At 47.0% G+C, this 12,612-nt stretch overlaps 1 protein-coding gene across 7 annotated transcripts; it reads left to right on the forward strand.

Moving 5' to 3' along the window:
- The first annotated feature begins 228 nt into the window (after window positions 1-228).
- LOC118988819 (histone-lysine N-methyltransferase PRDM9-like) lies at window positions 229-11,459 on the forward strand. 7 transcript variants are annotated; one of them, XM_037048843.1, is made up of 9 exons: window positions 229-422; window positions 789-899; window positions 2,197-2,246; window positions 4,287-4,443; window positions 5,062-5,163; window positions 5,363-5,634; window positions 6,038-6,105; window positions 7,415-7,608; window positions 9,683-11,447. In XM_037048843.1, the coding sequence occupies exons 5-9, from the start codon at window positions 5,079-5,081 to the stop codon at window positions 11,302-11,304; spliced, it is 2,241 nt and encodes a 746-aa protein (XP_036904738.1). In that variant the 5' UTR covers window positions 229-422; window positions 789-899; window positions 2,197-2,246; window positions 4,287-4,443; window positions 5,062-5,078; the 3' UTR covers window positions 11,305-11,447. The 7 variants fall into 7 exon arrangements, with proteins under 7 accessions (XP_036904738.1, XP_036904741.1, XP_036904737.1 ...); XM_037048846.1 differs by lacking the exon at window positions 229-422 and adding an exon at window positions 594-603; XM_037048842.1 differs by lacking the exons at window positions 229-422; window positions 789-899 and adding an exon at window positions 3,885-3,988 and having other exon boundaries at window positions 2,227-2,246; window positions 5,033-5,163; window positions 9,683-10,486; window positions 10,566-11,449.
- Window positions 11,460-12,612: the final 1,153 nt, after the last annotated feature.

Here is a 12,612-nt window from a genome sequence, read left to right on the forward strand (position 1 = left end):
CCCCAAACAGCCCGAAAACCCCAGTCCTCCTCAGCTCGGGGCACCCAGCCTGCAGCTCGCCCGGGAAGACCGAGTCTCCCCAAACTCAGAGACGCTAAATGCCGTCGTCCTGGAAACGAACTCCGTGCGGGGACCCGGAAGCCCCTCGATGAGACGCCCCGAGTCTCCTCCGCCGCCGCCGGGGTCTGACCCTCCCCTCCCCCCAGGCCTCCGCGTCCTCAGCCCGGAAGACGCGGGATCGAGTCCTCAGGGACCCCGAGCCTGTCGGCCCGAGAGACGGCGGTCGGCCGGGGACCGCGCCTGCGTCCCGTGCGGGCCTCTCCGGATCCCCGGGTGCGCCTCCGAGCCCTTCCCGGGAAAAGCGCTTTTCCTGGCGCCGCCACAGGCCGGTCAGGACGATGGGGCCCCTCAGGTGCGCTCAGGTAGGTGCCTCCGGAGCCCCGGCTGCAGCGGCGCGAAGGGCGGGAACTAGGGCGCCGCGGGCAGCGCGGCCCCGTCCAGCCCCTCCCCCCTCGGGGCCCCGCGTCCCCCTCTCTGGGCGCCCCGCCAACAGGGAGAAAGGCCGGTGCGAGAAGTGGGGCTCCGACGTGCCCCTCAGCCTAGGTAGCGCGCGGGCGCTGGGCTGGCCCCGGGTCCGCCTCAGGCGGCTCCATCCGCCTGCAGCTCCCTCCTTCTTGGACCCCGGTCAGGGGCATCTGCTCCTTCGCGTCACTGCAGGGCCGGGGCTTCCTGGAGCTCGTCCTCCTCCAGTCTCTCTGCTTTCAGACAAAGGTTTCGTCTCTTTCCAGGTCTCAGGGCCCCTCGACCAGCTTTCCTCTGTCACCGCCGCAGGCAGGCCACCGAGCTCCAGGAGGAGGACCCTGAGGACTCTGATGAAGAATGGGCTCCAAGGCAGCGAGGTGAGGGGCAGGAGGCGGCAGAGCTGCCCTCCCGACACGGACCTGGTGTAGGTCAGGCTGCATCTCGGGACATAACCAGGGGACAGGGTTTGCTTGTCCAGCGAACACACAGGATGCAGAACAGTGTGTCGTACAGTGAGGGGCTATTCCTGTAAACGTTCATGTGTGCAAAATCATCTTACATATTTATAGACACATTAATAACCCGTAAATGTATAGGAATATACAAGTGAATAAGAAATTCAGAAGAGTTGTCATTGCAGGAGAGAGAGGCAGGTTGGACGGTGAGGAGTGTCCCCATAACTGGCTGCCACATGGCCTGCATGGAGACAGACGGGGAGCAGTATTCACATGGTGATGATGGAGCTGCAGAGAGGGCCAGGGTCAGAAGTGGGTGATCACTGTATCATTTCCTGATATCGGCTATGGTGCCGTTCTGTCCTGTATCATGAGTGTTTGATTGGTGCAGTCAGTGCACTTTCATGGGACTTGGGTTGAAACACAGCTGAAGTCAAGATGTGATCTTCAACTTGAGTGGAATTCTGTTTCTGTGATCAGCAGACTGTGGATGCCAACCAGAGTCTAATGATGAAGAAAAGGCATGGATGGCCCTGGCTGGTGTAGCTCAGTGGATTGAGCGTGGGCCTGCGAACCAGAGGATCGCGGTTCGATTCCCAGTCAGGGCACATGCCTGGGTTGCAGGCCAGTTCCCAGCAGGGGACTCACTAGAGGCAACCATACATTGATATTTCTCTCCTTCTCTCCTTCCCTTCCCCTCTAAAGATAAATGAATAAAAATCTTTAAAAAAAAAAGAAAGAAAAGGCGTGGATGGCCAGTATGTGCACAGCAGGGAGGATACCAGAGAAAGGAGGTGAGGTGGTTGGTATCCTTAGCCTGGACGAAGCCAGTTTGAATGAAGAAAACAGGACAGAGAAAGGGTTGTGTTAAAGACATGGAGTTTCTGTGCAGTTACTTTTATTAAATTTTTTGTCAGGAGAGGCCAGTGTGTTTTTTAATAAATGTAATAGATGCTTTATAAATATAGGGCGAAACGTAGATGACACTTTGTCTACTTTTTTATCATTCTAATGAAATTAGTTAATGGCCTCAATAGAAGCATAGCCCTTAATGCTTGTAAACATTTTGCTTCGGAACATTATTGCTTCGGAAACATTTTCCAATCATCCTTAGATTGTTCTTGGACTACTCTCATTCAGAATTCTGTGTCCTTCATAAGAATCTCTATATTTTGGGAACATTTATCAACAAAAACACTGATTTCTCATCATCTTTCAGTGAAACCTTCTTTGGTGGCCTTCAGAAGGGAACAGAGTAAACATAAGAAGGTGAGTATTTCCCAAATCCTGTTGACAAAAAAATTTTCCTCCTGGGTAAAAATGCAGGTAAGAGTAGGAAAATGCAGAAAGTATCCTAGGAACTGCTGCCTTCCTTTCTTGGTCTCCTCAACACAATGTCTGATATAACCATCTTTTTAAAAAGATTTTTATTTATCGATTTTTTAGAGAGATGGGAAAGGAGGGAGAAAGTGAGGGAGAGAAGCATGTGCGAGATACACATGTATAGGTTGCCTCACAGGCCCCCAAGTGGTGGACCTGGTCCCCAACCCAGGCATGTGCCCTGACCAGGAATGGAACTGGTGACCTTTCACTCTGCAGGCCAGCGCTCAATCCACTGAGCCAACCAGCCAGGGCTCATCATCATCTTAATAGTTAACAACTACAGCAACAATAGTAGCTACCATTTGTTTCATTCTTACAATGTTTCAGACTTTAAGAATTCTAGGTGAATAAACTCACACATTACAGCCACCTGGTGAGGAAGGCACTGTAACTGTCACCATTTGCAATGAGGAAAGTGAGCTTTCCGAGATATAGAACTGCTTGACTATATATGTCTAGCATCACAGTATCAGTGGTAGTTCAATCTAACCCATATTTGCTTCTGTAAACCACTTACAAACTCATTTAAACTTTCATAGTTTAACCCTACCCACCGTGACTCGGTTGGGTATCATCCTACAAAGCAAATGATTGCTGATTTGATTCCCGATCAGGGTGCATGCCTGGGTTGTGGGCCAGGTTCCTGGTTGGGGTACATGGGAGAGGCAAGTGATCGAGGTTTCTCTCTCACATTGATGTTTCTCTCTCTCTTTCTCTTTTCCTTCCTCTTGCTCAAGAAAATAAACAAAATGGTTTTTAAAAGTTAGAAAAATAAACTTTCATAGTTTTCTAAAGTTTACATTGTTTTATCCATGTGCCGTTACATCATTCATCTGACTGACAGTTTTAACCAAAGTTCTCTGCTATGCTGAAGTGAGAGATGCACTAAGACCCTCTGAATGAGGAAAGTGTGCGCTGTATAGGCAGTTGGTGCAGTGGGTGGTCCCAGATGAAGAAGAATGTAAAATGTCCAGGATCACAGCCTCCCACTCTAATCAAAAAAAGCATCTCCCACTCCTGAGGAGCTTCAGGTTCGATGATTGGGAAACAGCAAATAATAAAATGACTTAAGGACATCACATAGGTTACACACTCTTCTAGAGAAATTCATCCATCTGGAACTGATTTCAAACGCCCTTTCTTGTAAGATAGAGTAACAGCTTTTTTGAGTTCCAATGAGGCTACCCACATCCTGTTTAGAATCATTTCTTCAGCCCACCTACCTCCACGTTGTGAGCTCTTTGAGAGGCTGGTCCATGCCTGAGTCTTCTCAAAGGTCACAGGCCCAGATTAGGGCCCTGAGGGTCCCCCAACGTTTTGTGAATGAATGATTTTCACAATTACAAATTAGAAGATGGTCAATGAACACTGAAAGTAATTTCTGTGAGATATGAAATATGGAGAGAGTTGAGGGGTAAATTGGTAGCAGGACTGTAATCTCACATTCATACTGTATTACACAATTCACAGAACATTTTGGTGAGCATTATTTAATTGCACTTTCACTGTGACATTGAAAATTAGTGTGTTATAGATCGGGACACTGAAGACAACTAGCTACTGATACAGCCTCATTCAAACAGAATTGGTGGTAACCAGCTAATCTAAGTACAAATATTCTTCCTAAGGTATTGCAAATTTTATCACCATTTTATTTATTGTCTAGATATGCTTCTGCCAACTTTCTTTATTCCCTTCCCAATATCCTTCACTCTCAACATTATACAGGCAGTTGAAAGAAAAGAGCCTTAAGGCATGAGTTCTGATCTTGGATTCATTACCCACATTGGCCCTATCCCCTCTAATATTCATACTCCCTAGGCATTTCCAATGGTTGAAGTTTTAAAGACATGCATGTAAAGTGTATGGTCAGCCTTAAAAAATGAAATACGTGTTATCTGATAATATCTGACTCTTATATTGAAGGCAACATCCAAGGTGCCAGTAAGCAGTGAATACCGTTTGAAGGAACTGTCAGGAACAGCAAATTTGAAGACAGCAAGTGACTCAGAGCAGGCCCAGAAACCAGTGTCATCTCCTGGAGAAGCATGTGCCTTTGGAAAGCACACTAGACGAAAATCAGGTAAGAGAAAATAATTTGGAAACACTAGTTCCTCTAAGTCTTATAGAAGGGCTGATAAGTATGAGCTAGGTATGTGGGGCGGACTTTGGATGGGCCTGGATTTCAGCTGGTCTGAGCTGAGACTAAAGTTACCACTGGAGCTTTGGGCAAATCCTATACATTCTCTGAGCTCCTGAGTGCTAATGTGTAAAGTGAAGATAAGGAAACATCATTTATATATTGTTTGAAAACATTAAATTAAATTTAAAAAAATTGACACATGCAAGTTGTCCAATAAATTCATCTGTGATAATAGCAGCCACACATTATTGGTGTTGTGTGCCCAGGCCTTTACTCAATGCCTAACACAAAGTGCACTCAGTAAGTATTTTATGAATGATTAAAGGTTGGCAAGTTAAACCTGGTAATGGGAAGACCTAGAAACTAAAATTGAATCAGTCATCTGTAGTTAGTGTGGAGTCTTAGTCTTCTGAACCAATAGTTTAACAGAGTAAAATACCAGAGTATGCAAAAGGACAGCTAGTAATTTGATGGGAGGAGATTATGTGTTATCTGTCAAAATGGGAAATAACACTCCACACCACACCAGCCTCGCTCACCTGGCCTTCTCCAACTTAGAACTCAGGAGAGAGGAAATGGACATGAAGATGTACAGCCTACGAGAAAGAAAGGGCCGTGTGTACCAAGAGGTCAATGAACCCCAGGATGATGACTACCTTTGTAAGTGACCCTCACTAAGAAGCATGTTATGATACAATAATTTCATCTGGTCCTTTGGTCCCCAAATCATTTCCTTCCTCTAGTGACCTGGAGTACAGTATTGAGTCTCGATGGTGTGAGTGCCAGACTCCCTCTGAAGTTCTTTGTGTCCAGGAACATGCACTATACCTTCCCTAACCCCTGTTGTTCTCGCCTCCAGATTGTGAGAAGTGTCAGAACTTCTTCATCGAAAGCTGTGCTGTGCATGGGTCCCCTACTTTTGTAAAGGACAGTGCAGTGGACAAGGGGCATCCCCACCGCTCAGCCCTCACCCTGCCCCCTGGGTTGAGAATCGGGCCATCCAGCATCCCTGAGGCTGGGCTTGGAGTGTGGAATGAGGCAGCTGATTTGCCTGTGGGTCTGCACTTTGGCCCTTATGAAGGACACGTCACAGAAGATGAAGAGGCAGCCAAGAGCAGATACTCCTGGCTGGTGAGAAGTCTTTCCTCTTCCACTGTCTTCTGGCTTCTCACATTCCTTCTGAGGCTTGGAGGGACTTCACCTCTTATGTGCTAGACATGGAGGGGATGATGTGGTTAGCTCTGTGTACTGACTGGACTTCACATGGACACAGAGCTCCTGTTTAAGGATCAGAAAGTAAGGGGAGCAAAGTGGTGCAGACACAAAGGAGTGGCTTGTCCCTTGTGGGGCTCCTGCTGTGATTGGACAGGTAGACTCAGATGTATAGGTGATGAGTAAGAAAAATATGTGGTCACAACTGTTAGTTGAATTCCTAAGCAGGCTGACATAGCTCTGATTACAGAGTGAAATAATTCTTCTATTACCTCCCCACGAAAAAAAATAAAAGGTCTCTAACTTGTTTTTTGAAACGTAGATCACCAAAGGGAGAAACTGCTATGAGTATGTGGATGGAAAGGATAGATCCTGGGCCAACTGGATGAGGTGAGGACAAGAGGTCTCTGGGTGCCAGAGGGGACACTCAGCCCCCACAAGCCCATATATCTTTCTCATGCCTTGCTCAATGGTCTCCCTTAATCCTTTTTTTCTCTTTTTCTCCATACAGTATTCTTTCATTTCAGGGGACATTTAGAAAAAAGTATAGCATATGTCCTCAAAATATAAAGCTCTCTACTAGACACAATTTGGGAGCTGGAAAGGACCTTGAAGAAACTAGATTCACCAGGGACACTGGATTACACTTTAATTTATCAAATGAACATTGATTAAGCACTTACTATATTCCAGTTTAGGTGAAAGAATACATTACTTAAAAAGATCACACAACCCATGTCCTTATGGAGGAATTCTCATAGACATAAAATAATTGCTTTTAGAAACATTTAACTCTAATCTCGGAGAAGTGCACAGTGTCAAGATAGCACAAACCAAGGATGGCCTAAGCCTGTGAGGGCCGCAAACCATCCCAGCCTCACTTCTAACTAGCGCTGGGCTCTGAGGCCTGCAGAGGAACAGTCATGGGCCCTTTCCTGAGAGGGCTTGTCCTACCAGGGTTACCAGAATGTGAATCAACTACTGTTGTTCTGTTTTATTTTACTAAGACAAAAAGACCTCTGATTTTCTATGGTAACCTTGGTCAGACAAGTGCATGGTACCCTAAATAAAGTGTGGGGGGGGTTGAACAAAGGCCTCTCAAGAGAAAATAGATGTGGGCTAAGTACTGGAAAATTGGTGAGCTAATTTAGAAGCAGAGCCCTAGATCAAGCACCAGGTTCTGTGGTATGAAACTACTTGACTTAGAGTTTGGAGCAGCCAGAGATCACTGGATATTATGGCAAATCAGGGTGGAGGTTCAGTCTAGAACTGGGTTTTAGAAAATAGAATTAGGCAGGATGAACACTGCCAGCAGGACTTGGAGACTTCCACTTGACATGCAGAGTTTCTCTTGAAGGATGTGTAACCTATATGAAGTCTTTAAATAATTTTATTTCTTGTTTCTCAGTCATCGAACCTGAAGCTCCTCAGGAGAGGGAGATGCTTTTTTTGATTAGAGTGGGAAGCTGAGATCCTGGGTATTTTACATTCTTCTTCACCTGGGACCACCCACTGTACCAACTGCCTACACACGCTGACAGACGCTCAGACACTGAGTAAAAGATTCCCCGGGAGCATTAGGGGCAGTGGGCAACACCAGAGCCTGAGGGCCTTAAGAGTCAGTGAGGAGCTGGACATGGATGTAACAGGTAGTGGGAACTCATCTCTTTTTCTTTCCCTTCATCTGCCTCAATCCCAGGTTTGTGAACTGTGCCCGGGATGATGAAGAGCAGAACCTGGTGGCCTTTCAGTACCACGGGCAGATTTTCTACCGAACCTGCCAGGTCATCAGGCCGGGCTGTGAGCTGCTGGTCTGGTTTGGGGACGAGTATGGCCAGGAGCTGGGCAGCAAGTGGGGCAGCAAGTGGAAGAGAGACCTCACAGCTGGGAGAGGTGGGCACCACTGTTCTTCAAACCAGAAAGAGAAGAGGGAACTCTCCAAAGAAATAGTTATGATCCAACTCCGTAGTAGAGTAAAATCCACTCTGAAGTCAGTAAAGTTTCAAATCAGATGCTTCAGAAATTCACAATGCATTTATATGCCTTTGACTCTTAGACAAAATTTTTATACTTTTATTTTTTAAATATTTCATGCCCCAAATACACAACCGCATATAGTGCTGAAAGGCTAACAGGCAAAAAAAATAGAAGTTTTCAAGCACTAACCAGCTCTCACCAAGGCAGTTCTTCTGACACTTTTATACCTGTTCTTCTACACTTCTAAGTAAAAGGTTTTGTTTATAAGCGTTCATTATTTTTTAAAAAATTTTGCCCTAGCTGGTGTGGTTCAGTGGATTGAGCGCCAGCCTGTGAACCAAAGTGTTACCAGTTTGATTCCCAGTCAGGGCACATGCCTAGGTTTTGGGTCAGGTCCCCAGGAAGAGGGGGCACATGAGAGGTAACCATACATTGATGTTTTCCTCTTTCCCCCATTTTCTGAAAATAAATAAATCTTTTTAAAATATTTATTTTTACAGAGTGGAAAGGAGGGAGAAAAAAGTCAATGTGCAAAGGAAATAATCGGTTGTCCATGGCATGTCCCCAAGTGGCCCACAACCCTGGCGTGTGCCCTGACTGGAAATTGAACTTGTAACCTTTCAGTTTACGGGACAACACCCAACCCACCAAGCCACACCATTCAGGCAGAGCATATTTGTTCATTGTTTCAGTGAATTATGAGAGATCCTAGTCTGTGACGCACAGACTAGGACTGTATTTCCTGGGACACGGAAATACAGATTAACATGATGAGGATCACTGCTCTTGAACGGACGGGTGAAGGAGGGAAACCCAGGCACACGAGCTTCCATGTGCATAACACTCCACAGTGGTTAGTGCTTTGGAGAAAACTAATGCAGGCCAAGTGCCTAAGGATCAGCGTGAGGGCACAGGTGTGGTGTGGCAGGTGGTCCAGGAAGGGCTCTCTTGGGAGACAACATTTATAGAAATACCTGCGGGCAAGGGATCCCAGCCCCGGGAGAAGCTAGTGCAGGGAAGGAAAGAGGTGGGGCATAGAATTGGCTGAGGGTCACTGGGGTCTCCTCTCAGCATAGAGGGAAAGCACGGAGATCAGACAGATGCTTAGCAGACCAGAGATGCAGTGCTGTGGTCCATGTTTAGACATGGGATTTCATGAGTGAAAGTGCAGTCAGCTGTAGAGTGGTGTGTTCTTTGTTCTGATTATGCTTTGTTAATTTTTAGAAAATAAACCCCAGTGGGGAATCCTCTCAGATTACTTCATCTTTAAGTGAGAGAAAATGGTGGATTGGCCAGGGGAACAGGAGTCAGACGTGAGGATAAGTGTGGTTGGAGAAATATTTTGAAACATGACTTCTTAGTGTATTTGAAATGGGCCAAGAATGAAATGAAGCATAAATATTTGGTGTGAGGCTTGAGCAAGGACATTTTTGGAAGGGAAGAGGGAGAAAGGGAGATATCAATGTGTGGTTGCCTCTCACATGCCCCCTACTGGGGACCTGGCCCACAACCCAGGCATGTGCCCTGACTGAGAATTGAACCTGCTACTCCTTGCCCTGCAGGCTGGCAGTCAATCCACTGAGCTGCACGAGCAAGGATAGGAAGGACATTTTGTTTTACTGTTTTGGAAAACAAAAGCAATTCTTAGTTGGGGCTTGTGGCCTCTTTAACATGACTTAGAAGGTACCTATAGAAGGGACAGGACACTGCAGTTCCATCCACAGAAGGAGTGAAATGGCCTCTGATGCTCCTCAAATATTGGTGGTCTGGGCAACATCAGAAAAGACCCTTGTGGGCTTTCTGGATTTCTGAACAAGATGCACTGCCTAAAAATAAAAAGGAATATAGGCAGTGAGTGGACACTGTGGGAGACAGAGCTTGCGTTGTCACCACAGTAAGAAGGATTCATGGGGCAGGTCTTACCAGGAGACTAATCAGGGCCCAGGCATTCTCATCAACATCTCCCTGACCAAACCTTTCTCTTTAGCAGAACCGAAGCCAGAGGTGCACCCATGTCCCTCCTGCTCTCTGGCCTTCTCCAGTCAGAAATACCTCAGCCAACACGTGAAACTCCGTCATCCCTCTCAGATTCTCCTGGGAACATCTGCAAGAAAACAGCTCCGAGTGGAGGAACCCTGCCCAGAAGATCAGAATCAGCAGCAGCAACATACTAATACACATAACTGGAATGATAAAGCTGAAGGTCAAGAGATCAAAGAAAGGTCGAAACCTTTGCTTAAAAGAATCCGTCAGAGGAGAATCTCAAGACCCTTTTTCCAACCTTCCAAAGAACAAATGAGGAGCTCTATTGAGCATGAGAGAATGATGGAGAAAGAGTCCCGTGGAGGCCAGAAAGAGAGTCCAGGGGACACAGGCAAGTTATTTGTGAAAGTAGGAATGTCAAGAATTGTAACAAACAAGTATAGAGGGTGTTGGCAAGGCTTCAGTGATGAGTCATACCTTACCAGACACCAGGGGACACACTCCAGAGAGAAGCCCTATGTTTGCAGCGAGTGTGGGCGAGGCTTTACACGGAAGTCACATCTTGTCACACACCAGAGGACACACTCAGGGGAGAAGCCCTATGTTTGCAGCGAATGTGGGCGAGGCTTTACACAGCAATCACATCTTGTCAGACACCAGAGAACACACTCAGGGGAGAAGCCCTATGTTTGCAGTGAGTGTGGGCGAGGCTTTGCATGCAAGTCAGGACTCATCACACACCAGAAGATACACTCAGGGGAGAAGCCTTATGTTTGCAAGGAATGCGGGAGAGGCTTTGCATGCAAGTCAGGTCTCATCACACACCAGAAGACACACTCAGGGGAGAAGCCCTATGCTTGCAGGGAGTGCGGGCGAGGCTTTACACAGAGATCAGTGCTCATCATACACCAGAGGACACACTCAGGGGAGAAGCCCTATGTTTGCAGGGAGTGTGGGAGAGGCTTTGCATGCAAGTCACATCTCATCAGACACCAGAAGACACACTCAGGGGAGAAGCCCTTTCTTTGCAGGGAGTGTGGGCGAGGCTTTACAAGGAAGTCAGTTCTCATCATACACCAGAGGACTCACTCAGGGGAGAAGCCCTATGTTTGCAAGGAGTGTGGACGAGGCTTTACACAGCAGTCAAATCTCATCACACACCAGAGGACACACTCAGGGGAAAAGCCCTATGTTTGCAGGGAGTGTGGGAAAGGCTTTACACGGAAGTCAGTTCTCATCATACACCAGAGAACACACTCAGGGGAGAAGCCCTATGTCTGTAGGGAGTGTGGGAGAGGCTTTACACGGAAGTCAGTTCTCATCACACACCAGAGGACACACTCTGGGGAGAGGCCCTATCTCTGCAGGGAGTGCGGGCAAGGCTTTACATGCAAGTCAGGTCTCATCCCACACCAGAGGATACACTCAGGGGAAAAGCTGTATGTTTGCAGGGAGTGTGGGAGAGGCTTTGCACAGCACTCAAATCTCATCACACACCAGAGGACACACTCAGGGGAGAAGCCCCATGTTTGCAAGGAGTGTGGGCGAGGCTTTACACGGAAGTCAGTTCTCATCACACACCAGAGGACACACACAGGGGAGAAGTCCTATGTTTGCAGTCCTAAGTGAGTCATTCATTAGCATTAAGTCACATTATCAACAGCCATAGGAAGTCTGGGGCCCCTTACTCTCCCCAACATTGATTTTAGTGCAGAAGTAACTGGTTAAACAAATCCTGTGCCCTGGCTGGTGTGGCTCAGTGGATTGAGTGCAGGCCTGCGAACCAGAGTATGCGGTTCAATTTCCAGTCAGGGCACATGCCTGGGTTTTGGGCCGGTTCCCAGTGGGGGACACATGAGAGGCAACCAGACATTGATATTTCTCTCCCTCTCTCCTTCCCTTCCCCTCTAAAAATAAATAAATGAAATCTTTTTTTAAAAAAATCCTCCAGTTTCGTGACAAGAGATGAGATGGACAAACAGTTCCGTGAGTGATATAGTAATGTCAGCACCAATCTTCATGGTTTTTTGACATCGTATTCTGAACAGTTTTGTCTCCATACAAATATGAAGCCCACATCCCTAATTCCCCCTGTCACTGAAAGCAGAGAGTTCCAGAAAAGCCACAAAGAACTCATACTCAGCCACAGAAATTCATCTCCTGCAAATGTTTAAGTCTTTAGTCAGTCTACTTAGGTTACTCCCCAGAGAGAGGGATTTGAGACAGATTCACTAGGGAAGGGAATACCCCAGACTCTTGGGAAGTGGGGTCTTTTCTCCTAATAGGCTCCCTACCTTCCTTGGCTTCTTTTGGCTGTTCTGGTTTCAAACAACCTCTGGAGTCTCAGTGGTAAACAGCAGGGAGGGATCTATGCTTATGCATAGATGTGAGTCTGGCTCAGTCTGGGCACGTGGTCTTACTCTCCTTGCTGCCCCTTCAGGGTCAGTATTTCCTGGTGCACAGCATACACATTCCACATCAGTTGATAGTGGGTGTGAGTCTCAGCTCTGTTCTCCACCCATGTGACCTAAGGCAAGATTCTCAACTTCTCTCTGCCTGCTTCCTAGTCTGTGCAATGGAAATGGGAACTTCAGCCTTTCGGTTTAACATTCAAAGTTGAGTTAGCACAGACAGAATCTGGCAAGAGGCTTGCTGAGATCATAAGTCCTGCTGAACAGCCTTTAGTGCCTATGTCTTCTGGGTGTTTAGTGCTAGACAAAGGAAGATAAGGACAGGGTAGGGGTCTAGCCAAATTCAGAATATGAGCAGACCCCACTGCTTTCTCCACACAGATTCAGCTGTCCTGAGAAGGGTCTGAGGTGGCTTCCCTCCAGGTCACCACCCTCCCACTGAGCCTGTGCACCCTCAGAGCCTCCTCAACACAGGCAGGTGGTACTGAGAGTGACCTGTGAAACAAGACGCTAGCCCATTTCTTGC

Source organism: Sturnira hondurensis, unplaced genomic scaffold, assembly GCF_014824575.4.
Source record: "Sturnira hondurensis isolate 20B ecotype Veracruz unplaced genomic scaffold, ASM1482457v3 Scaffold0006413, whole genome shotgun sequence".
Classification (NCBI taxonomy): Eukaryota; Metazoa; Chordata; class Mammalia; order Chiroptera; family Phyllostomidae; genus Sturnira; species Sturnira hondurensis.